This window comes from Oncorhynchus clarkii, chromosome 6 (assembly GCF_045791955.1).
Source record: "Oncorhynchus clarkii lewisi isolate Uvic-CL-2024 chromosome 6, UVic_Ocla_1.0, whole genome shotgun sequence".
NCBI classification, from domain to species: domain Eukaryota; kingdom Metazoa; phylum Chordata; class Actinopteri; order Salmoniformes; family Salmonidae; genus Oncorhynchus; species Oncorhynchus clarkii.
This window is the reverse complement of record NC_092152.1, coordinates 82,325,756-82,352,133: the sequence shown is the minus strand read 5'-3', so window position 1 is coordinate 82,352,133 and position 26,378 is coordinate 82,325,756. Positions and strand designations below refer to the sequence as shown.

General features: G+C 44.9%; 1 protein-coding gene across 2 annotated transcripts in view; it reads left to right on the top strand.

Annotated features, from left to right (window-relative positions):
• Positions 1–26,378, top strand: part of LOC139411711 (A disintegrin and metalloproteinase with thrombospondin motifs 17-like) — a 196,321-nt gene that overhangs the window by 25,387 nt on the left and 144,556 nt on the right. For both annotated transcript variants that reach the window (XM_071158374.1, XM_071158373.1), the window contains exons 4-6: positions 13,066–13,232; positions 19,264–19,347; positions 20,972–21,129. In XM_071158374.1, coding sequence (XP_071014475.1) covers positions 13,066–13,232; positions 19,264–19,347; positions 20,972–21,129 — 409 coding nt within the window. The remainder of the gene's footprint in view (positions 1–13,065; positions 13,233–19,263; positions 19,348–20,971; positions 21,130–26,378) is intronic.

Below are 26,378 nucleotides of genomic sequence, written 5' to 3'. Positions count from 1 at the left end.
GGGGGATGGATGAATGGATGGGTGGGTGAGTGAGTGGGGGGATGGATAGATGGGTGGGTGGGTGAGTGGGGGGATGGATTGATGAATGGGTGGGTGAGTGAGTGGGGGGATGGATAGATGGGTGAGTGAGTGGGGGGATGGATGGATGGGTGGATGGGTGGGTGAGTGAGGGGATGGATGGGTGGGTGAGTGAGTGGGGGGATGGATGGATGGGTGGGTGAGTGAGTGGGGGGATGGATAGTAAGTGGGGGGATGGATAGATGGGTGGGTGAGTGAGTGAGTGGGGGGATGGATAGATGGGTGGGTGAGTGAGTGGGGGGGTGGATGGATGGGTGGGTGGGTGAGTGAGTGGGGGGATGGATAGATGGGTGGGTGAGTGAGTGGGGGGGGTGGATGGATGGGTGGGTGGGTGAGTGAGAGTGAGTGGGGGGATGGATAGATGGATGGGTGGGTGAGTGAGTGGGGGGATGGATGGGTGGGTGAGTGAGTGAGTGGGGGGATGGATGGATGGGTGGGTGAGTGAGTGGGGGGATGGATGGATGGGTGGGTGAGTAAGTGGGGGGATGGATAGATGGGTGGGTGAGTGAGTGGGGGGGGTGGATAGATGGGTGGGTGAGTAAGTGGAGGGATGGATAGATGGGTGGGTGAGTGAGTGGGGGGGTGGATGGATGGGTGGGTGGGTGAGTGAGTGGGGGGATGGATAGATGGGTGGGTGAGTGAGTGGGGGGATGGATGGATGGATGGATGGATGGGTGGGTGGGTGGGTGGGTGGGTGGGTGGTTGGGTGGGTGGGTGGGTGAGTGAGTGAGGGGATGGATGGATAGATGGGTGGATGAGTGAGTGAGTGGGTGGGGGGATGGATAGATGGGTGCGTGGGTGAGTGGGGGAATGGATGGATGGGTGGGTGAGTGAGTGAGGGGATGGATGGGTGGGTGAGTGAGTGGGGGGATGGATGGGTGGGTGAGTGAGTGGGGGTATGGATAGATGGGTGGGTGAGTGAGTGAGTGGGGGGATGGATAGATGGGTGGGTGAGTGAGTGGGGGGGGGGATGGATAGATGGGTGGGTGGGTGAGTGGAGGGATGGATAGATGGGTGGGTGAGTGAGTGGGGGGGTGGATGGATGGGTGGGTGGGTGAGTGAGTGAGTGGGGGGATGGATAGATGGGTGGGTGGGTGAGTGAGTGGGGGGATGGATGGGTGGGTGGGTGGGTGGGTGGGTGGGTGGTTGAGGGGATGGATGGATAGATGGGTGGATGAGTGAGTGAGTGAGTGAGTGGGGGGATGGATAGATGGGTGGGTGGGGGGGTGGGTGGGTGGGGGGGTGGGTGGGTGAGTGAGTGGGTGGATGGATGGGTGGGTGAGTGAGTGGGGGGATGGATGGGTGGGTGAGTGAGTGAGTGGGGGGATGGATGGATGGGTGGGTGAGTGAGTGGGGGGATGGATAGATGGGTGGGTGAGTAAGTGGGGGGATGGATAGATGGGTGGGTGAGTGAGTGAGTGGGGGGATGGATAGATGGGTGGATGAGTAAGTGGAGGGATGGATAGATGGGTGGGTGAGTGAGTGGGGGGATGGATGGATGGGTGGGTGGGTGAGTGAGTGGGGGGATGGATAGATGGGTGTCCAGGTTTGAGCTGTTGATTGTGACCTGCTAACAACCTCAATATGACGTCTTCCATGACATTCGGATGTCATCATGAATAAATCCTCTTTACCTGATTAAATCTGGTTATCAGACGACTTTGAATACCACGTCAATTAGGGCTTGCTGCTCCTTCTCCAGCCCCTCTCAGACACATCAATTAGGGCTTGCTGTTCTTTCTCCAGCCCCTCTCAGACACATCAATTAGGGCTTGCTGTTCCTTCTCCAGCCCCTCTCAGACACATCAATTAGGGCTTGCTGTTCCTTCTCCAGCCCCTCTCAGACACATCAATTAGAGCTTGCTGTTCCTTCTCCAGCCCCTCTCAGACACATCAATTAGGGCTTGCTGTTCCTTCTCCAGCCCCTCTCAGACACATCAATTAGAGCTTGCTGTTCCTTCTCCAGCCCCTCTCAGACACATCAATTAGGGCTTGCTGTTCCTTCTCCAGCCCCTCTCAGACACATCAATTAGAGCTTGCTGTTCCTTCTCCAGCCCCTCGCAGACACATCAAAGAGATGGGCGTGGCAGCTGAAGCATTAATGCTCCACTTGTCTCCAACATCTAAAGGATTCTATCATTAAAGTTGTTAGAGGATTCTCTTTGGAGTGATGCTCTGATTGGACTGATGTATCTCCTGGCTGTAACCCAAATGGCACACTATTCCCTAATGAGTGTAGTCCTTTTTACCAGGGCCCACCAGGGCCAATAGTAGTGCACTATGTAGGGAATAGGGTTTCATTTGGGATGCAACCTGGTCGATTCTAGAACATCAATCAGATGCCAATTAGGACAGGACACATGAGGAATGGAAATGTCTGGCAAACGTAGATTCTTTGAATGAACGATTCTTCCACTTTACTGTACAGCTCTTAAATGGATAGTTCACTAGTATAACACTTCTAAGATGTGATTAAAAAAAGGTAACTTTGAGTGATCTCTTTATGTGGGCACCTCTCTGCCATACAGTGACTCTGGAGTCTGGTTGTAGTCTAGGGCCTAGGTCTGGGCTGGATCCTATCTATTGGACCTTTATAGTGGGCTTCTATCTCCACGTAGACCGTAATGAACTGGAGAGGTCTCAGAACCCAGATGTGTCTATTAGGGTTGAAAAATGACTGGGGGTTTTGGGAAAGTTACAGAAATGTTGCAACCCTCGTGTCGATCTAGACACTCTGCCCTCCTATATTTTGCTGATGTGGACCTCAATCAGTTTTTCCAAAGTTATTACACGTCAGGGTTAGAGGACTTTGCTTCAGACCCATAACAGCAGCAGCACTGGCTAACCGTTGAGTCGGCAGGTTTTATTGTCCCCTGCTGAGTGTGTTAGTCTCAAGATTTCAAAGCAGGCTGTTATTTGTCTCAGTATGACTCAGAAACAAGTTGTGGCTGTTCCAAATGGCCCCCTATTCCCTACAAAGTGGACCACTGTTGACCAGAGCCCTATAGACCCTGGTCAGAAGTAGTGCACTATAAAGGGACTAGGGTGCCATTTGGGTTGTAACTTTGTGCTCACCTTAGTCCTTTGGGTTCAAAGCAGTTTTGTGTTTGTCTCAATATTGTTCTTGTTATTGGATTTCTTCTCTGGTGACTGTGGTATAGGCCACTGCAAAGGGAGGAAGGGAGTTGTCTTTATTGCTCTTCATCAATACCTCTTTTATTGCTGTCTGGGTGGGATGTGCATGGTGATGAGACTGATGACAGAAGGTTAAGGGAGTTAGTCAGTACTGTTGTTGTTCGCCCTATGGGTTTGGGCTATTAGTTTCAATATGGCTTTTATTTGTTAAGCGTTCTGTGACATATACACTCATTTCTGAAAATAGTGCTATTCAAGAGACATTTGATTGATAAGTTGTTTGTGAAATATCACATTACAGCGTGAGGGAGAAGCACATGTCGCCTTCAAGCTTGCTTTTATATGAAGGAGTTTCTTCCTCAGCTCTATTTTGTTCTCCAATCTTTGAGAATGACCTTGTCTTAGAAACACTGCTATTTAAATGGCAATTGGTTGATACATTGTTTGTGAGATTTCACTTTGAATACAGAAAGAAATCTTTCCCTGTCCGTTGTATATGCTGCTCTCACATGCCTATAGACAGATATCCATTTGTCCACAGACAGTGAAGAGTGAAGTGCAAAGAATCATCAGTGAAAGAATCATTACGATTTAAGTTCCTTGGCCTCCGATTGGTCAGAAGTTGGTCTGGTTGCCATGTGCCCTCTGTCAAGCCTGCGTTGTCATGGACACAGTAGGGTCTAAGTGGGAAGGCTGCCCACACCTGTAGAGTGGTTATCTGTCACATTACAGGTTGATAGAGTATAGGGACATCTGTACCAGATGCTTGAGAGATGAAGTGGAGGGGGGAGAGAGGGATTGAAGAGCAGCAGACTAAAGAGAGTGGTCAAAGAGGAGCAAAGGGAGAGGAGAGTTGAAGAGGAGGAGAGGAAGTGGGAGAGGAGGGGAGGAAGTGGGAGAGGAGAGTTGAAGAGGAGGAGAGGAAGTGGGAGAGGAGGGGAGGAAGTGGGAGAGGAAGTGGGAGAGGAGGGGAAGTGGGAGAGGAGGAGAGGAAGTGGTAGAGGAGATGAGGAAGTGGGAGAGGAGGGTTGAAGAGGAGGAGAGGAAGTGGGAGAGGAGGGGAGGAAGTGGGAGAGGAGGGTTGAAGAGGAGGAGAAGAAGTGGGAGAGGAGGGGAGGGAGTGGGAGAGGAGGGTTGAAGAGGAGGAGAGGAAGTGGGAGAGGAGGGGAGGATATGGGAGAGGAGGGGAGGAAGTGGGAGAGGAGGAGAGGAAGTGGGAGAGGAGGGGAGGAAGTGGGAGAGGAGGAGAGGAAGTGGGAGAGGAGGGGAGGAAGTGGGAGAGGAGGGTTGAAGAGGAGGAGAGGAAGTGGGAGAGGAGGGGGGGAAGTGGGAGAGGAGGGTTGAAGAGGAGGAGAGGAAGTGGGAGAGGCGGGGAGGGAGTAGGAGAGGAGGGTTGAAGAGGAGGAGAGGAAGTGGGAGAGGAGGGGAGGGAGTGGGAGAGGAGGGGAGGAAGTGGGAGAGGAGGATTGAAGAGGAGGAGAGGGAGAGGAGGGGAGCGAGTGGGAGAGGAGGGGAGGAAGTGGGAGAGGAGGGTTGAAGAGGAGGAGAGGGAGAGGAGGGGAGGGAGTGGGAGAGGAGAGGAGGAAGTGGGAGAGGAGGGTTGAAGAGGAGGAGAGGAAGTGGAAGAGGAGGTTTGAAGAGGAGGGGAGGAAGTGGGAGAGGAGGGGAGGAAGTGGGAGAGGAGGGGAGGGAGTGGGAGAGGAGGGGAGGAAGTGGGAGAGGAGGGTTGAAGAGGAGGAGAGGAAGTGGGAGAGGAAGAGAGGGAGTGGGAGAGGAGGGGAGGGAGTGGGAGAGGAGGGGAGGGAGTGGAAGAGGAGGGGAGGAAGTGGGAGAGGAGGGTTGAAGAGGAGGAGAGGAAGTGGGAGAGGAGGGTTGAAGAAGAGGAGAGGAAGTGGGAGAGGAGGGTTGAAGAGAGTACTATCTTTCCCTTGTCAGAACCTACTTGCAGTGCTTGAACTAATGTCGTTAAGTATATACCATGTACTGTTTTTACAGATAGACTTGAGTAATGAATGTATACATATTATTACATTGTTATTATTACTATAGTTACTATAGTCTGATTTTCATGTTTGTCTGTATCTCATGTTCTACTTCAAATGTTTTTCTCCATGTGACCCAATAGAGTTCTGCAATGTGTTTGTGTGTGATGTTATTTAGACCAGATAACTGGGGGATTTACAGATCTCTCTCATCTTGCCTTTTCCAATGCACTAAACAGAAACAAGAACATGTGATAAACATTGCTTTAAGATCACGACAACACATAGATAAGTCTTATACTGTTGGGCATTTCCATGCCCAAGCCGTATGGCTTTTGTGACTTTTGATTCACTGAGTCTCCACAGTTGTCCAGTATTGTCATTGCCCAAGCTAAGCACTCTTCTTCTCTGAGAACAAAACATCTTTCCACAGTGTTTGTCCACGCAGATAAACAACCTAAACAGACAACAGATTAACCAAACAATACCGCCACAACCAATAGTTTGGTTTCTGCAGAAGTGTGTGTGTGTGTGTGTGTGTGTGTGCAAGCCATGCTAGAAACAAGCTCCAGATATATGCTGGAAAATAGGTTTGATTGAACTAAATAGATGGAATGACATGGCCCTTCTTCCACTAACGGGGATATCTCATGGGTGTTCTTAAACGGTACAGTTCAGACAGTTCAGACAAATGTAAATAGCTGTTACTTTAATAGAATTGATATCCTCCCAGATAGAGTTCCAACATTCCACTAACTAAAACATTGCACCACAAAAATGTTCAGGTTTTCCAGAAATCCTGGTTGGAGGATTCCAGGAATCGTAAAACCAGGATTTCTGGAAAACCTGGGACTTCGGGGAAAGTTACCGGAATTTTGCAACCCTACTGCCAGTCTACAGTGTTATGAACTTGGAAGTCTTGAAGAAGAGAGGGAACCATGGCAACAACAGTATCATGAGTATTGATCTGCAGACAATCATGTTGTCAACATCATCAGTGTAAGATGCGTCTCACATTGCATATACAATGTCTTCCCCAAACTATTCAGACCCGTTCACTTTTTCCACATTTTGTTACGTTACGGCCTTATTCTAAAAAAATAAAACATTTAAAATTCATTAATCTACACACAATACCCCGTAATGACAAAGCGAAAACAGTTTTTTTGTAATCTATGCACAATTATTACAAATAAAAAACAGAAATATCTTATTTACATAAGTATTGAGACACTTTGCTATGAGACTTGAAATTAAGCTCCGATGCATCCTGTTTCCAATGATCATCCTTGAGATGTTTCTACAACTTGATTGGAGTCCACCTGTGGTAAATTCAATTGATTGGACATGATTTGGAAAGGCACAGAGCTGTCTATATAAGGTCCCAAAGTTGACAGTGCATGTCATAGCAAAAACCAAGACATGAGGTCGAAAGAATTGTCCCTAGAGCTCCGAGACAGCATTGTGTTGAGGCACAGATCTGGGAAAGGGTACCAAACAATGTCTGCAGCGTTGAATGTCCATAAGAACACAGTGGCCTCCATCATTCTTAAATGGAAGAATTTTGGAACCACCAAGACTCTTCCTAGAACTGGCTGCCCGGCCAAACTGAGCAATCGGGGTAGAAGGGCCTTGGTCAGGGAGGTGACCAAGAACCCGATGGTCTCTCTGACAGAGCTCCAGAGTTCCTCTTCCAGAAGGATATCCATCTCTGCAGCACGCAACCAAACAGGCCTTTATGGTTGAATGGCCAGATGGAAGCCACTCCTTAGTAAAAGGCACATGACAGCCCGCTTGGAGTTTACCAAAAGGCACCTAAAGACTCTCAGACCATGAGAAACAAGATTCTCTGGTCTGATGAAAATAAGGTTGAACTTTTTTGGCCTCAATGCCAAGCGTCACTTCTGGAGGAAACCTTTCACCATCCCTACAGTGAAACATGGGGGTGGCAGCATCATGCTGTGGGGATGTTTTTTCAGCGGCGGGGACTGGGAGACAAGTCAGGATCGAGGGAAAGTTGATAATAAGACTTTATAAGAAGATCATCCATGCTTTATAATGCATTATAACCAGATCATTATGCATTATAACCACATCATAATGCATTATAACCACATCGTAATGCATTAACCACATTATAATGCATTGTAGCAAATCATGATGTATGTATGATGTAGCACATCATAATGCATTAACCACGTTATGATGCATTATAACCACATCATAATGCATTGGCTACCTCATAATGCATTATAACCACATCATATTACATTATAACCCAATCATATTGCATTAACCACATCATAATGCATTATAACCACATCATAATGCATTAACCGCATCATAATACATTATAACCACATCATAATGCATTATAACCACATCATAATGCATTATAACCACATCATAATGCATTAACCGCATCATAATACATTATAACCACATCATAATGCATTATAACCACATCATAATGCATTATAACCACATCATAATGCATTAACCGCGTCATAATACATTATAACCACATCATAATGCATTATAACCACATCATAATGCATTATAACCACATCATAATGCATTAACCGCATTATAATGCATTATCTCATCATAATGCGTTATGACTTTTGGCTTTATGGTAGTGTTACCCAATCTGTTGTTACTAAGGTCTCTCACACAGTTTTGCTAGAGGTGGTGTTACAACACAAAGGCTTTAGTTAACCATGCATCTCTGATGAGAACCGAAGTTAGTGTGTGCAGAGAGTCCACCTTAAAGGGGAACTTCAGTCTTTTACATTTTAACATATTCATACATTTTTTAAGAATATATCTTATAAATGGTTTATTAAGCTTAGTTCAACTGTTGTACCTCATCATAATCCAAAATATAAGCTTGTTTTGCTCCATTGGAATCATGTCATTGTAAACAAATACTGTATAGCCTTAAAACATAGGAAAACCTATACTTTTATCAGTCCTTGCATCCATACCTCTGTCTATGAATTTGATGATGGTTACATTTCTCCAGCCCTGTCCCTCAGCTGTTAACCAAATCAGTGACTTTAATCATGTTTACATATTTTTGCTTTACTCATATATATATATATATATATATATATATACTGTATTCTATTCTACTGTATTTTAGTCAATGCCACTCTGACATTGCTCATCCTAATATTTATATATTCCTTAATTCTGTTATTTTACTTTAGGTTGTGTGTATTGTAGGTATTGTTGTGAAATTGTTAGATATTACTGCACTGTTGGAGCTAGAAACACAAGCATTTCACTACACCCGCAATAACATCTGCTAAACATGTGTATATGACAAATATAATTTGATTTGATTGACTACTTTCATGTTCTTTGAACTGCAGATTGCCCCTTTAATGTGGCCCATGAAGTCCTGTTGTTGCTGCAGTGGTTTTACCATTGTTTATTCCACCACTCTTATGTAAACTAGCTGTGCCTTTTCTTTCCAATGGAAGACATTGGAGTTCCCATTGAGTCTGGAACGACTTAGCGAATGGGCCAACCCCGGCCTTGTTCTCATAACATTGGTCAGAGTACTGAACTATTTCATTTAATATGATTAGGCCTAATATAACTCCTGGTCATAGAGTATGTGGTGGTCTCTTCCAGAGGACTGGGATAAGTTAAAGCAGAGGGAGAGAAGAAATAAAGAGAGGTAGTGACAAGTGTTTGTTTGAGAGAGAAACTTCGTGGCGTCTCATACAGAATGAACATCTTTTTCATCTGTCCGTCTCTTTATCTGTCAGTCTGTCATCCATCTTTACTTAAAGGGTTAGTTCACCCAAATCACAAAATGACAAAATGTGTTTTCTTACGTGTTTCCAGTCATGGAAAGAAGTGCTTCACACTGGTTTAATTTACCTTGCTACTGTTACCAACCGCTAACTTATTAAGCATTTTATAACCCAAAATGAATAGATGCTGTGTCATGCCCAAATTAAAGTATCTATAAGGGATTCTTTAGCTCAACGACTGTATAATGGAATGTCTACTGTAGCTGGCATTGTCCCTGTTCTTGTCCCTGTCAGCTTGGCTTGTTAAGATGCTGTAAACCTAGCCTGGGACCACATCTGTTGTGTTGTCTTGTTAAGATGCTGTAAACCTAGCCTGGGACCACATCTGTTGTGTTGTCTTGTTAAGATGCAGTAAGCTTAGCTTGATACCACATCTGTTGTGTTGTCTTGTTAAGATGCTGTAAACCTAGCCTGGGACCACATCTGCTGTGTTGTCTTGTTAAGATGCAGTAAGCTTAGCTTGATACCACATCTGTTGTGTTGTCTTGTTAAGATGCTGTAAACCTAGCCTGGGACCACATCTGCTGTGTTGTCTTGTTAAGATTCTGTAAACCTAGACTGGGACCACATCTGCTGTGTTGTCTTGTTAAGATGTAGTAAACCTAGCCTGGGACCACATTTGTTGTGTTTTCTTGTTAAGATGCAGTAAACCTAGCCTGGTACCACATCTGTTGTGTTGTCTTGTTACGATGCAGTAAACCTAGCCTGGTACCACATCTGTTGTGTTGCCTTGTTAAGATGCAGTAAGCCTAGCCTGGGACCACATCTGTTGTGTTGTCTTGTTAAGATGCAGTAAACCTAGCCTGGGACCACATCTGTTGTGTTGTCTTGTTAAGATGCAGTAAGCTTAGCTTGATAACACATCTGTTGTGTTGTCTTGTTAAGATCCAGTAAGCCTAGCCTGGTACCACATCTGTTGTGTTGTCTTGTTAAGATGCAGTAAGCCTAGTCTGGTACCACATCTGTTGTGTTGTCTTGTTAAGATGCAGTTAGCATTCCTCACAATCAAATGTCAACTGCATTATCTACCAAGAGAATTATCTTCGATTATAATCACAGCCGCATATATTCCCCCCCAAGCAGACACATCGATGGCCCTGAACGAACTTCATTTGACTCTATGTAAACTGGAAACCACATATCCTGAGGCTGCATTCATTGTAGCTGGGGATTTTAACAAGGCTAATCTGAAAACAAGACTCCCTAAATTCTATCAGCTTATCGATTGTGCTACCAGGGCTGGAAAAATCCTTGATCATTGTTATTCTAACTTCCGCGACGCATATAAGGCCCTCCCCCGCCCTCCTTTCGGAAAAGCTGACCACGACTCCATTTTGTTGCTCCCTGCCTATAGACAGAGAATAACACAGGAAGCTCCCGCGCTCAGGTCTGTTCAATGCTGGTCCGACCAATCTGAATCCACGCTTCAAGATTGCTTCGATCACGTGGACTGGGATATGTTCCGCATTGCGTCAAACAACAACATTGACGAATACACTGATTCGGTGAGCGAGTTTATTAGCAAGTGCATCGGCGATGTCGTACCCACAGCAACTATTACAACATTCCCAAACCAGAAACCGTGGATTGATGGCAGCATTCACGCGAAACTGAAAGTGCGAACCACTGCTTTTAATCAGGGCAAGGTGACCGGAAACATGACAGAATACAAACAGTGTAGCTATTCCCTCCGCAAGGCAATCAAACAAGCTAAGCGTCAGTATAGAGACAAAGTAGAGTCGCAATTCAACGGCTCAGACACAAGAGGTATGTGGCAGGGTCTACAGTCAATCACAGAGTACAAAAAGAAAACCAGCCACGTCGCGGACCAGGATGTCTTGCTCCCAGACAGACTAAACAACTTCTTTGCTCGCTTTGAAGACAATACAGTGCCACTGACACGGCCCGCTACCAAAACCTGCGGACTCTCCTTCACTGTAGCCAACTTGAGTAAAACATTTAAATGTGTTAACTCTCGCAAGGGTGCAGGCCCAGATGGCATCCCCAGCCGCGTCCTCAGAGCATGCGCAGACCAGCTGGCTCGTGTGCTTACGGACATATTCAATCAATCCTTATCCCAGTCTGCTGTTCCCACATGCTTCAAGAGGGCCACCATTGTTCCTATTCCCAAGAAAGCTAAGGTAACTGAGCTAAATGACTATCACCCCGTAGCACTCACTTCCGTCATCATGAAGTGCTTTGAGAGACTAGTCAAGGACCATATCACCTCCCCCCACCTGACACCCTAGACCCACTCCAATTTGCTTACCACCCCAATAGGTCCACAGACGATGCAATCGCAATCGCAACCACACTATACACTGCCATAACCCATCTGGACAAGAGGAATACCTATGTGAGAATGCTGTTCATCGTCTACAGCTCATCATTTAACACCATAGTACCCTCCAAACTCGTCATCAAGCTCGAGACCCAGGGTCTCGACCCCGCCCTGTGCAACTGGGTCCTGGACTTCCTGACGGGCCGCCCCCAGGTGGTGAGGGTAGGTAACAACATCTCCACCCCGCTGATCCTCAACACTGGGGCCCCACAAGGGTGCGTTCTGAGCCCTCTCCTGTACTCCCTATTCACCCACGACTGCGTGGCCATGCACACCTCCAACTTAATCATCAAGTTTGCAGACTACACTACGGTGGTAGACTTGATTACCAACAACGACGAGACGGCCTACAGGGAGGAGGTGAGGGCCCTCGGAGTGTGGTGTCAGGAAAATAACTTCACACTCAACTCCAACAAAACAAAGGAGATGATCGTGGACTTCAGGAAACAGCAGAGGGAGCACACCCCTATCCACATCGACTGGACAGTAGTGGAGAGGGTAGTAAGTTTTAAGTTCCTCGGCGTACACATCACGGACAAACTGAATTGGTCCACCCACACAGACAGCATGGTGAAGAAGGCGCAGCAGCGCCTCTTCAACCTCAGGAGGCTGAAGAAATTTGGCTTGTCACCAAAAGCACTCACAAACTTTTACAGAAGCACAATCGAGAGCATCCTGTCGGGCTGTATCACCGCCTGGTACGGCAACTGCTCCGCCCTCAACCGTAAGGCTCTCCAGAGGGTAGTGAGGTCTGCACAACGCATCACCGGGGGCACACCTACACCACCCGATGTCACAGGAAGGCCATAAAGATCATCAAGGACAACAACCACCCGAGCCACCGCCTGTTCACCCCGCTGTCATCCAGAAGGCGAGGTCAGTACAGGTGCATCAAAGCGGGGACCGAGAGACTGAAAAACAGCTTCTATCTCAAGGCCATCAGACTGTTAAACAGCCATCACTAACATTGAGTGGCTGCTGCCAACATACTGACTCAACTCCAGCCACTTTAATAATGGAAAAAATGTCTCACTAGCCACTTTAAACAATGCCACTTTTATATGTTTACATACCCCACATTACCCATCTCATGTGTATATGTATATACTGTACTCTATATCATCTACTGCATCTTTATGTAATACATGTATCACTAGCCACTTTAAACAATGCCACTTAATATAATGTTTACATACCCTACATTACTCTTCTCATATGTATATACTGTACTCGATACCATCTACTGCATCTTGCCTATGCCGTTCTGTACCATCACTCATTCATATATTTTTATGTACATATTCTTCATCCCTTTACACTTGTGTATAAGGTAGTAGTTGTGAAATTGTTAGGTTAGATTAGTCGTTGGTTATTACTGCATTGTCGGAAATAATAGCACAAGCATTTCGCTACACTCACATTAACATCTGCTAACCATGTGTATGTAACAAATAAAATTAGATTTGATTTAATAAACATATTCTGGGACCACATATGTTGTGTTGTCTTGTTAAGATCCAGTGGACCTAGCTTGACGCAATGTTTGTTTGTGCTGTCTTGTTAAGATGCAGTAAACCTAGCCTGGTACCACAACTGTTGTGTTGTCTTGCAAACTCCTAGTGGTTTGGTGTGATCTGTGACCAGGCTATGGTGGAACAGTAGATAATAATCAATCTTTGTGTGTCTTTGTCCCCCGTGCTAGTGAGGAAGAAGAGGCAGAAGGGAGTGGAGGAGGGCCGTAGAAGGAGGAACACCATCCATCTGAATGGGTTGTATACGGTAGAGACGGTGGTGGTGGCAGACTCAGACATGGTGCAGTACCACGGCGCAGAGGCCGCGCAGAGATTCCTGCTCACCGTCATGAACATGGTAAGAATGCTTGACACGCTCATATGCATGCATACATGAATACACGCACACACACATGTTATGTTATTCTGTTGTCGTGGGGACCTAAAATTGATTTCCATTCAAAATCCTGTTTTCCTTAACCCCTAACCCTAACCCTTACCACAATCCTAATCTTAACCCTAACCCTAAACTTAACCACTAACCCCTAACCCTAACCCTTACCACAATCCTAATCTTAACCCTAACCCTAAACTTAACCACTAACCCCTAACCCTAACAAGAATTGTAACCTTAACCCTAATGCTAACCCCTAAGGTTAAAATAGCCTTTGTCCTCATGGGGACGTGGGAAATGATAACTCCACGAGGGAGAATTTTCCTTGTTTTACTATCCTTGTGGGGACTTTTGTGGATTTTAGGTCTAATTAAGTCTCTGAGTTGTACACACGGTGTTGAGCGGCTCACTACCATGTTTGAAAGGTTAAAGACACGTTAACAAGCTTTGTTTTGACAATGCCACCTCCCATGTTTCTCTTGGCTTTGTGCTAGCTGGTTTAGCTCTGAGAGAGACCGGCCAGTACCAGAGAACTGTAACGCTGTTTTTCTATATGCATCCAAAATAGCACCCTATTCCCTACATAGTACACTACCGTTGACTTGTGACCTACGGGCCCTGATAAAAAGTAGTGCACTATGTAGGGAATAGGGTTCCCTTTGGGACTCAGCCTCTGTTTCTCACCCTTTCAGTTTCTCATTAAAACTGCCTGAACAGCCAACTGATTCAACCTGCTGCTCACAGGGCAGAGCAGTTAGAGACAGAGCCCAACAGTGACTTGGGCAGGAGCGCAAGAAACCAGAGGGGAGGGGAGGGGAGAGGGAATGTGAGAGTGGTAGGCAAGAGCCAAGGGGGAAGAGGAGGGAGGGAGAGGGAGACAGAGAGAGAGAGAGAGAGAGGGGAGGGAGAGAGAGAGAGAGAGAGAGAGAGAGAGAGAGAGAGAGAGAGAGAGAGAGAGAGAGAGAGAGAGAGAGAGAGAGAGAGAGAGAGAGAGAGAGAGAGAGAGAGAGAGAGAGAGAGAGAGAGAGAGAGAGAGAGAGAGAGAGAGAGAGAGAGAGAGAGAGAGAGAGAGAGAGAGAGAGAGGGGGGGAGATTAAGGAGGAAGAGGGAGAGAGAGAGAAGGGGGAAGAGGAGGGAGGAAGAGGGAGACAGAGAAAGAGGGGGAAGAGGAGGGAGGGAGAGGAAGACAGAGAGAGAGAGAGGGGGAGAGGAGGGAGGGAAAGGGAGACAGAGAGAGAGAGGGGGAAAGAGGAGGGAGGGAGAGGGAGACAGAGAGAGAGAGAGGGGGGAAGAGGAGGGAGGTAGAGAGGGAGAGAGAGAGAGAGAGGCGGGGAAGAGGAGGGAGGGAGAGGGAGACAGAGAGAGAGGGGAGAAAAGTAGGAGAGGGAGAGGGAGACAGAGAGAGAGGGGAAGAGGAGGGAGGGAGAGGGAGGGAGAGCAAGAGAGGGGAAGAGGAGGGAGGGAGAGGGAGGGAGAGCAAGAGAGGGGAAGAGGAGGGAGGGAGAGCGAGAGAGGGGAAAAGGCATTAGTGAAGGAAGAATGGCTAGAGAGCAGAGAGACAGAAGGAAAGACAGGAGGGAAGGAGGGAGGGCAAAAGAGGGAGGGAGAGGGGGATAAGCCTACTGCTTAAACAACGCTCCGAGGCAGAGCTGTTGGACAGAGATCAACACAGCAGTACAGCCAGCCAAGGTCTGGGCAGGAGAGACAGGGATAGGCATGAGGGAAGAGAGAGCGCCAGGAGGAGAAAAGAGAGAGATGGGGGGGCAGGCATCCACCCTGGTTATACCTTCACTGTACTCTGTGGAAATACCTCCAGGTTAACCATATAAGATACAACAAATACATTTTTATTTTGATTACAATGTATATTTCAAGGCAGTATTTTTCAGATGATAGTTAGGGGCCATCTATTTTAAGTCACATGTACTGTACATAAAGAAAGGGAAACAGCCTCAAAATCCACTGAGCAGGGATTTGTGTAGAACATATCAAGTGGAGGAAGAACTATAATACACTAGAAGATCTGTGTAGATTGAAGGTGCTTTTTCCAATTGACCCCATAACCAATTAAGGGGTTAATATGGTGAGAACTAGTGAGTTGTGTTTGATAACTAGTGAGTTGTGTTTGATAACTAGTGAGTTGTGTTTGATAACTAGTGAGTTGTGTTTGATAACTAGTGAGTTGTGTTTGATAACTAGTGAGTTGTGTTTGATAACTAGTGAGTTGTGTTTGATAACTAGTGAGTTGTGTTTGATAACTAGTGAGTTGTGTTTGATAACTAGTGAGTTGTGTTTGATAACTAGTGAGTTTGTTGATAACAGGTGAGGTTGTGTTTGGTAAAAACCTAAGAAGAGCTGGAAATATCCTGGTAAAGGATTTCTTGAAAAGAGTCTGGTAACTTCAGTCACTGCCAGAATTCCCTTGAGGACTTTAGTTTTGCTGTAACTGTGACCTGAGTTCCAAATCGAACCCTGTTCCCTATGTAGTGAACTCCCTTTGACCAGGGCCCAAAGGGAAGTAGTGCACTACTTGGGGACTGTGCCCAGGCAGCCGGTTGCACCTAATGGGGGAGGACGTGCTCATAGAAATGGCATCAAACAGGTCAGACATTACTATGAGCCGTCCTCCCCTCAACAGCCGCCTGTGGAATAGGGTGCCATTTGGGATGCACACCTGGTGTGTTTGGCCGGTCTGCTGGTTTGAGAGATAATCTACTTTGTTATTTTACAGTCACAGACACAGTTCTCTGTGTCATCTCCTTTTGAAGTCATTTTGAAAGATCTTCTGAGCTGAGAGAGACTGATTTGGACGGTGTGTGTGGGGAAGGGAAAGGGGATACCTACCTAGTCAGTTGTACAACTGCATTTAACACAACCAGAGAGGTGCTGGGGGCTGTCTTAATCAACGTCCACGTCATCGGCACCTGGGGAGCCGTTGTGACTGGGGGGATAACTGCCTTGTTCAAGGGCAGAAGGTTGTGGCCCAACGCTCTTAACCGTTTTCCGTCTCAGAAATGTAACATTGTCTCAATATGTATCATGTATTATTCAGTTCTGTTTTCTACGTTTCTGTCATCTCACATTTTAACGTCTAGTTTTGGGGTTGCGATTTAGACACAGAATTGTATCATAATTCAGTCGATCTTGTGAAGTAACTGGACCTTGGTGTCTTCAGATCAATGCATAGAGGCTATGACTATTAACTAATTATTTACTATGTTTCACTAACATGGTAGTTTGTTTACTGGCCTTGTAGTCATTTTTAGAAAGACAACAAAGCAGATGTGTGTGTGAGTAGAGTTCGGTTTCTGCAGAAGTGTGTGTGTGTGTGTGTGTGTGTGTGTGTGTGTGTGCGTGTGTGTGTGTGTGTGTGTCTTTTCTTGCCAGTTCTGCTCTAGGCTCAACTGCTGCTGCATTAACTTCATTACCACAGTAGATTAGCAGCTTTACTGAACGGGAGTCAGAGTACAGAGACTCCAGAAGGGATAGTTGGATCTGTCTGTCTGTCTGTCTGTCTGTCTGTCTGTCTGTCTGTCTGTCTGTCTGTCTGTCTCTCTGTGGCTTTGGTCAAAAGTAGTGAACTATGTAGGGTGCCATTTGGGATGCAAACAAAGTAGTGTGGTCGTCTTCTATTGTCTTGACTATGATGGATTCCAAGCACATTTTTCAAACAATTACTTGGATGATTATTGGCACAAAAGCAATGTTTGTTAGCCAGCCCTATTCCAGCTTTGACCCGCAATAAATCAGCAACTAACCATCCACCATGTAGGAAACACTGGTGGTACGTCCCAAATGGCTCCCTACTTAGTGCACTACTTTAGACCTACACCACCTTCAACACTCATATCAGCTTTTTAGTTTGGGTGTATCAGTGAATTACACGCTCGTAAATTATTGTTATTATTGATTCATTACAGTTTTTTTCGATTGCTAAACGACAGTGGGCACAACTGGAGTCACATGTGCAAAACTCTAACTACAGTCTGCACTACCAACAGTCACCTGAGCTAAACAGTTCACATCACCTGCAAAACTCATTCCAAGCAACACAACTCTTAACACATGGCTCAAAACACGCTCAGTGCAGCCAAACACTATGCACAACCCTCACTGAGATAACACACACTGTCACTCAGAACACACTGAGAGTAAAAACACTAACATCAAACACCAATACAGAAAATACAAACTTTTCATCTTTACAGTTTGAACAATTTCAGTGACTTCATACAAAGTAATATTTTCTTCAAAGAAAAGAGTGACATTCTTTCACATGATTTATTAAAATTTTTAGAACATAACAATTCTTTAAGGTAAATTAAAATTAGCAGTTTGCTTCAACAGTCTGTAGTAATTTACGGAATTACAGTAATGAGAAAAAAAGGTAGAAACTAAAAGTACATACTGTAATTCGAACAAATAATTGAGGGGCTAATCCTGCCTCTCTCTAGCATCAGGCGACAGGTTTTCTTCAACATCACATCTAATGTTTTCTCTTGCCATGCACCTGGGGAAGAACCTTCTGGAGTGCCTTATCCATCCCTGGCAGTCCTCTGGACTCGTGTCCTCACATCCGGCACGCATGGCTTCCAAAAGAGACATTTGGTCATGTGGGTGGTGACCAAACACTTTCCACCTCCAGGCAGAGAAAAACTCCTCTATTGGGTTGAGGAAGGGTGAATATGCAGGCAGGTACAAAACCATAAATCTGTGATGTGCTGCAAACCAATGTGATGTGCTGCAAACCAATCTGTGACAGCTGCAGAGTGGTGAAAAGCAACGTTATCGCAAACTATGACAAAAACTAAATATTTTGTATAGCTGTGTACGTAACCTCAGACGTCTTACCTGGACATATTGGTATCTTTGCTCTTTTACCCGTTCACTGTTTCTCTCGAACGGTACAGTGTATAACTGTTTCATTGTAACTTGGTGTTTCTTTAGGACTCGAGCAATAGTTGTTGTGCTGACAGAATTAACATTTTCAAATATATCATTATCAGCCAGAACTCTATCTTGAATCTCCGGCAGTTTTATTGCATTGTTGACAACAACCATGTCAACGAGAGCATTTTCCTGCGCATCTGAAAATATTTTTCCTCTTCCCCCTGTTGGGGGCAGCCTTTGGGTCCTGTTGTAAAAATATATTTTACAGTCAAACTTACTGTAATATATATCTGTGTAAATATTCTATAATTGCAATACAAAATAGATTGCTGTAATGTTTTCATTTACTGTAAGGATGTAACTCTCACCTGTTTGCATGATGGAAAATTCGCATTACAGATGCCACTGTGGATCTTTGCAGATTGGGTTGCACCCTCAACCCTGCCTCTCTCAATGAGAGACCATGGTTCACGACATGGTCTATAAGTGTAGCCCTTATTTCTTTGTCTTCCTCCACGCATCCGCCCTCTCCCTGCCACCCTTCTCCCTCCACGAACACATCTTCCTTGTTCCATTTCCAAAATGAGTCTTTCTGAGCTCTACCTATATATACTGTAATATGTGTGTGTGTTCACTAACAAGTCTAAAACAAGACACCTGCTTAGCCTTTCAGCTGAAATTGCAATCAGCAGTGTTTGAAAGGCACAAGGCTGAAATCTATTCCGTTTTGAATGTGTGGTTCACAGTTTTGACAGCAGTGTGTTAGCATTTGAACAAAGTGCTGTAAATCCACAGTGTTGTGCAGGTTGTGGTTAAAGTCATGGGATAAGTGTGTAGAGTTTTGAAAACTGTGTTCAAGCAATGAAAAACGAACTAGAGTTTGGTCCACATGAACTGCTGCTGTGCAGACTGTAGTTAGAGTTTTGCACATGTGACTCCAGTTGTGTCCACTGTCGTTTAGCAATCAAAAAAAACTGTAAGAACACTGAAGTACACTCACAAATGATTGTTAGTAATGTTAATTGTTGATTAATTGTTGATTTAAATGATGATGATGATGATGATGATGATGATGATGATGATGATATGGTCGATACTCTTGCAGGTGTACAACATGTTTAACAGCAAGAGTCTGGGCGTCAGAATCAACATACGGGTCACCAAGCTGGTCCTGCTCCACAACCGCCCAGTAAGTTCTGACCTCTAACCTTTGACCTTCTTTGACCTTCTATGACCTCTTTGGAATCCTTCTGACCCACACATACTAAGTCGTTGAAGAGTCAGGGCCCACCCAACTGTTTTCTACTTAGTTTTATCATTGGCCTCAGGGCTTGTAATGTGTCCTCTGTGTGTATGAGCATGTGTGTGTGTGTGTGTGTGTGTATGTGTGTGAGCGTGTGTGAGCGTGTGTGTGTGTGTGTGTGTGTGTGTGTGTGTGTGTGTGTGTGTGTGTGTGTGTGTGTGTGTGTGTGTGTGTGTGTGTCTGTGTGTGTCTGTGTGTGTGTGTGTCTGTGTGTGTCTGTGTGTGTGTGTGAGAGAAATAGAGAGAGTGATACAGAGAGAGAAAAAGAGGAGGAATGTGTGTGTGTGTGTGTGTGTGTGTGTGTCTGTGTGTGTCTGTGTGTGTCTGTGTGTGTCTGTGTGTGTCTGTGTGTGTCTGTGTGTGTCTGTGTGTGTGTGTGTGTCTGTGTGTGTCTGTGTGTGTGTGTGAGAGAGAAATAGAGAGAGTGATACAGAGAGAGAAAAAGAGGAGGAATGTGTGTGTGTGTGTGAGAGAGAAATAGAGAGAGTGATACAGAGAGAGAAAAAGAGGAGGAATGTGTGTGTGTGTGTGAGAGAGAAATAGAGAGAGTGATACAGAGAGAGAAAAAGAGGAGGAATGTGTGTGTGTGTGTGAGAGAGAAATAGAGAGAGTGATACAGAGAGAGAAAAAGAGGAGGAATGTGTGTGTGTGTGTGAGAGAGAAATAGAGAGAGTGATACAGAGAGAGAAAAAGAGGAGGAATGTGTGTGTGTGTGTGTGTGAGAGTTTCCCACTGTTTTCCCCTTCCTATTTTATTGCCTGTCTCTCTACTTTAACAGGGCTCTGGAGAGCCAGTCTAAATTGGTGTCAAGTGTGTGTGTGTGTGTGTGTGTGTGTGTGTGTGTGCATCTCGGCAGAGCAGTACTGATAAGAGTCAGTATAATAACGTGTCTGGGTACAGCATCTGTAAATAGCTATCTCTCCCTAAACTCCCTCAGCACGGCTCCGGGGTTAAGTTTTGCTTAGTACAGATCTAGGATCAGCTTCCCCTCCCCCCAATCCTAACCTTAATTATTAGTGGTGAAAAACAATTATTGATCAAATATCAGCAATTAGGGGGAACTTCACCCCTACACCGTCAGCAGGGCTTTATACCTCAATAATAGTACTGTATATAATGCCCCATTAGGAAAGTCACTACGACCAACCTCTGTGCCAGAACAAAGCGACACGGTCGATGTTGCCCTTATGCACAGTTCTAGGATCAGCTTGGAAAAGGCTCAACAGACTTTTGGCTAGCTTTCTTGAGGACACTTCATCCTAATACAAGGGCTCACTTGTCCTCTTTCCACAGAGAGGGAGAGCTCCTATCAATTCTCCTCTATTATTGTCTCCTTGTTTCTTGTCTCCTTTCCTCTTTTCCTTCCCTGACCCTGTGTGTGATGCTGTTCTGTTTTCTCCACAGGACAGGCTGAAGATGGGCCACCACGGAGAGAGGGCTCTGGATAGATTATGTCCTCATCTCCTCTCATTATCTCCTTGTCTTGCTTCCTTCCCTGTTTCCTCTACAGGACAAGCTGAAAGTGGGCCACCACGGAGAAAGGGCCCTGGAGAGCTTCTGTCAGTGGCAGTGGGAGGAGTACGGCGGCCCCCGTTACTTAGGCAACAATTACGTGCCCGGGGGCAGGGATGACATCCCACCTGTGGACACGGCCGTGCTCGTCACTAGGTAACTGTCATTGTCACTGTCACGCTTCCAATCACACTGTCACTGTCCAGGACTGGCACTGTTGTCACTGTGTATCTGTTATAGTCTCCTGCTCTCTCTCCCTGCTCTCTCTCTCTCTCTCTCTCTCTCTCTCTCTCTCTCTCTCTCTCTCTCTCTCTCTCTCAGCTCTCTCTCAGCTCTCTCTCTCTCTCTCAGCTCTCTCTCAGCTCTCTCTCCATTTCAATTTCAATTCAATGGGCTTTATAGGCAAGGGCCAAAGCAAGTGAAATAGATAACAAACTAAAGTGAAAAAAAATACAAATAAATGAACAGTAAACATTACACTCACAAAAGTTCAAAAGAATAAAGACATTTCAAATGTCACATTAGGTGCAAATAGTTCAAGTACAAAAGGAAAAATAAATAAACATAAATATTGGTTGTATTTCCAAAGGTGTTTGTTCTTCACTGGTTGCCCTTTTCTTGTGGCGACAGGTCACAAATCTTGGTGCTGTGATGGCACACTGGTATTTCACCCAGTAGATATGGGAATTTATAAAAATGTGATTGGTTTTCGAATTCTTTGTGGGTCTGTGTAATCTGAGGGAAATATGTGTCTCTAATATGGTCATACATGTGGAAGGAGGTCAGGAAGTGCAGCTCAGTTTCCGCCCCATTTTGTGGGCAGTGAGCACATAGCCTGTCTTCTCTTTCTCAATAGCAAGGCTATGCTCACTAAGTCTGTACATAGTCAACGCTTTCCTTAAGTTTGGGTCAGTCACAGTGGACAGGTATACTGCCGCTGTGTACTCTCTGTTTAGGGCCAAATATCACTCTAGTTGCTCTGCTTTTTTAAAAATTATTTCCAATGTGTAATTATCTTTTTGTTTTCTCATGATTTGGTTGGGTCTAATTGTGCTGCTGTCCTGGGGCTCTGTGGGGTGTGTTTATGTTTGTGAACAGAGCCCCAGGACCAGCTTGCTTAGGGGACTCTTCTCCAGGTTCATCTCTCTGTAGGTGATGGCTTTGTTATGGAAGGTTTGGGAATCGCTTCCTTTTAGGTGGTTATAGAATTTAACGGCTCTTTTCTGGATTTTGATAATTAGTGGGTATCGGCCTAATTCTGCTCTGCATGCAATATTTGATGTTCTACGTTGTACACAGAGGATATTTTTACAGAATTCTGCATGCAGAGTCTCAATTTGGTGTTTGTCCCATTTTGTGAAGTCTTGGTTGGTGAGCGGACCCCAGACCTCACAACCATAAATGGCAATGGGCTCTATGACTGATTCAAGTATTTTTAGCCAGATCCTAATTGGTATGTTGAAATTTATGTTCCTTTTGATTGCATAGAATTCCCTTCTTGCCTTGTCTCTCAGATCGTTCACAGCTTTGTGGAAGTTATCTGTGGCGCTGATGTTTAGGCCAAGGTATGTATAGTTTTTTTGTGTGCTCTAGGGCAACAGTGTCTAGATGTTATTTGTATTTGTGGTCCTGGCGACTGGACCTTTTTTGGAACACCATTATTTTGGTCTTACTGAGATTTTGTCAGGGCCCAGGTCTGACAGAATCTGTGCAGAAGATCTAGGTGCTGCTGTAGGCCCTCCTTGGTTGGTGACAGAAGCACCAGATCATCAGCAAACAGCAGACATTTGACTTCGGATTCTAGTAGGGTGAGGCCGGGTGCTGCAGACTCTTCTAGTGCCCGCGCCAATTCGTTGATATATATGTTGAAGAGGGTGGGGCTTAAGCTGCATCTCTGTCACACCCCACGACCCTGTGTGAAGAAATTTGTGTTTTTTGCCAATTTTAACCGCACACTTGTTGTTTGTGTGCATGGATTTTATAATGTCGTATGTTTTACCCCCAACACCACTTTCCATCAATTTGTATAGCAGACCCTCAAAAGCCTTCGATTGAGTCTAATGCTTTTTTGAAATCAACAAAGCATGAGAAGACTTTGCCTTTGTTTTGGTTTGTTTGGTTGTCAATTAGGGTGTGCAGGGCGAATATATGGTCTGTTGTACAGTAATTTGATAAAAAGCCAATTTTACATTTGCTCAGTACATTGTTTTCATTGAGGAAATGTATGAGTCTGCTGTTAATGATAATGCAGAGGATTTTCCCAAGGTTACTGTTGACGCATATTCCACAGTAGTTATTGGGGTCAAATTTGTCTCCACTTTTGTGGATTGGGGTGATCAGTCCTTGGTTCCAAATATTGGGGAAGATGCCAGAGCTAAGGGTTTTAGTATAGCCAATTGGAATTTGTTGTCTGTATATTTGATCATTTCATTAAGAATACCATCAACACCACAGGCCTTTTTGGGTTGGAGGGTTTTTATTTTGTCCTGTAACTCATTCAAGGTAATTGGAGAATCCAGTGGGTTCTGGTAGTCTTTAATAGTTGATTCTAAGATTTGTATTTGATCATGTATATGTTTTTGCTCTTTATTCTTTGTTATAGAGCCAAAAAGATTAGAGAAGTGGTTTACCCATACATCTCCATTTTGGATAGATAATTCTTTGTGTTGTTGTTTGTTTAGTGTTTTCCAATTTCCCCAGAAGTGGTTAGAGTCTATGGATTCTTCAATTACATTGAGCTGATTTCTGACGTGCTGTTCCTTCTTTTTCCGTAGTGTATTTCTGTATTGTTTTAGTGATTCACCATAGTGAAGGCGTAGACTCAGGTTTTCCAGGTCTCTATGTTTTTGGTTGGGCAGGTTTCTCAATTTCTTTCTTTGATTTTTGCATTCTTCATCAAACCATTTGTCATTGTTGTTAAATTTCTTTGGTTTTCTATTCAAGATTTTTTAGATTTGATAGGGAAGCTGAGAGGTCAAATATACTGTTAAGATTTTCTACTGCCAAGTTTACACCTTCACTATTGCAGTGGAACGTTTTACCCAGGAAATTGTCTACAAGGGATTGAATTTGTTGTTGCCTAATTGTTTTTTGGTAGGTTTCCAAAACTGCATTCCTTCCATCTATAGCATTTCTTAATTTTACTCAGTTCCTTTGGCTTTGATGCCTCGTGATTGAGTATTGCTCTGTTCAAGTAGACTGTGATTTTGCTGTGGTCTGATAGGGGTGTCAGTGGGCTGACTGTGAACGCTCTGAGAGACTCTGGGTTGAGGTCAGTAATAAAGTAGTCTACAGTGCTACTGCCAAGAGATGAGCTATAGGTGTACCTACCATAGGAGTCCCCTCGAAGCCTACCATTGACTATGTACATACCCAGCGTGCGACAGAGCTGCAGGAGTTGTTGTCATAGTTGTGCCTAGAAGCTGTCTTCTTTAAAATATGGGGAGTCTAGTGGGGGGGGGGGGATATAGGCAGCACACAGGAGGACATTTTTCTTTGTTAGGATAATTTCCTTTTGAATTTCTAGACAAATGAAAAACGTTCCTGTTTTGATTAATTTAATGGAGTGAGTTAGGTCTGCTCTATACCAAATTAGCATACCCCTGAGAACCTTCCCTGTTTCACACCTGGTAGTTTGGTGGATGGGACTACCAGCTCTCTGTTACCTAGAGGGCAACCAGTGGGTCCGTCCCCTCTATACCAGGTTTCTTGCAGAATGACAATGTCTGTATTACCGATTTCTTTGGTGAAATCCGGGTTCCTGCTCTTTAGGCCAAAGGCAGATGACCTCAGGCCTTGGATATTCCAGGATGATATAGTGAAGGCTTTTTGTTCCATAAAGTGTCCAATGTTGTTGATCGTGTTTTGGCCTCAGGCCAGTAAGTGTGAGCAGAGCCTGCTGAGCATCTGGTACATGCCATTGGCTTGGGCGAGTGTAAGAGTGGGGGTTGGGCCTGTTTTCCCGCTCACTACCTGGGCGTATGTGTGACTTCCATGTTGAGGCCCTCTTTGCGGGGGTGGGCTGCATGGGGTGGGCAGGAGTGGCATAGGTCTGATCTGAGGGGGCCTAAATGAGGTGTGGGCATGGTTGACGTGGGGGGGTGTTGATTGGTTGGGGTGGGGGTGTGGATGTGTCTGGGGGTGCTGTGGTCTGGATGTAGGTCCTCTTGCCGTGGGTCCTCTAAGTGTAGGTCCAGGGGGGGTCCTGCAGGTCTTGGAGGGTGTCTCGCTGGTCTGGGTGGGGTGTCTATTGATCTGTTGCTCCTGTGTGAGGTGTTGGGGATACGTTTGAGAGAAACTAACAAATGTCAAATCATATTTTTAGACGAGATGGCCAGTCAATTTGAGAAACGTTATTGTGTATTCTACGTAATGACGCAGTTTTACGTTATTACGTAATGACGTCATCACGCAATGACATCACAACGTGTATTTAGCAACTTTTAGCAACAAATTGACCTGCCTCTAGCAACTTCCCCTGAAAATTAGTTGGCAACACTGGCTGCAATCTGACGTGCAGTTAACTCTAATGAACTTTTCCTCTGCAGCAGAGGTAACTCTGGGTCTTCGTTTCCTGTGGCGGTCCTCATGAGAGACAGTTTCATCATAGCGCTTTTCCACATTGACTGACCTTCATGTTTTAAAGTAATGATGGACTGTTGTTTCTCTTTGCTTATTTGAGCTGTTCTTGCCATAATATGGACTTGGTCTTTTACCAAATAGGCTATCTTCTGTATACCCCCCCCCTCCCCTTGTCAGAACACAACTGATTGGCACAAATGCATTAAGAAGAAAATATATTCCACAAATAAACTTTTAACAAGGCACACCTGTTAATTGAAATGCATTCCAGGTGACTACCTCATGAAGCTGGTTGAGAGGATGCCAAGAGTGTGCAAAGCTGTCATCAAGACAAAGGGTGGCTATTTTAAAGAATCTCAAATTTAAAATATATTTTGATTTGTTTAACACTTTTTGGGTTACTACATGATTCACATGTGTTATTTCATGATTTTGAGAGAAAAAGAAAAACCCTTGAATGAGTAGGTGTCCAAACTATATAACGAAAAATTGTGGGACCAACAGCAATAAGGCATCAATAATAGTCATAGAAGTAGTGGAAATGGGAATACCATTAACAGGAACTACAACAACAATATTAATGAGAATAATACACTATAGTAGTAGAAGTAGTAGTTGAAATTGGAATACCATTAACAGGAACTACAACAATTGTCACGCCCTGGCCTTAGTTATCTTTGTTTTCTTTATTATTTTGGTTAGGTCAGGGTGTGACATGGGGGATTTATTGTGTTCGTCTTGTCTAGGGGTTTATTAGATTAATGGGGTTGTGTTCAGTTTAGTTGTCTAGGTAAGTCTATGGTTGCCTAGAGTGGTTCTCAATC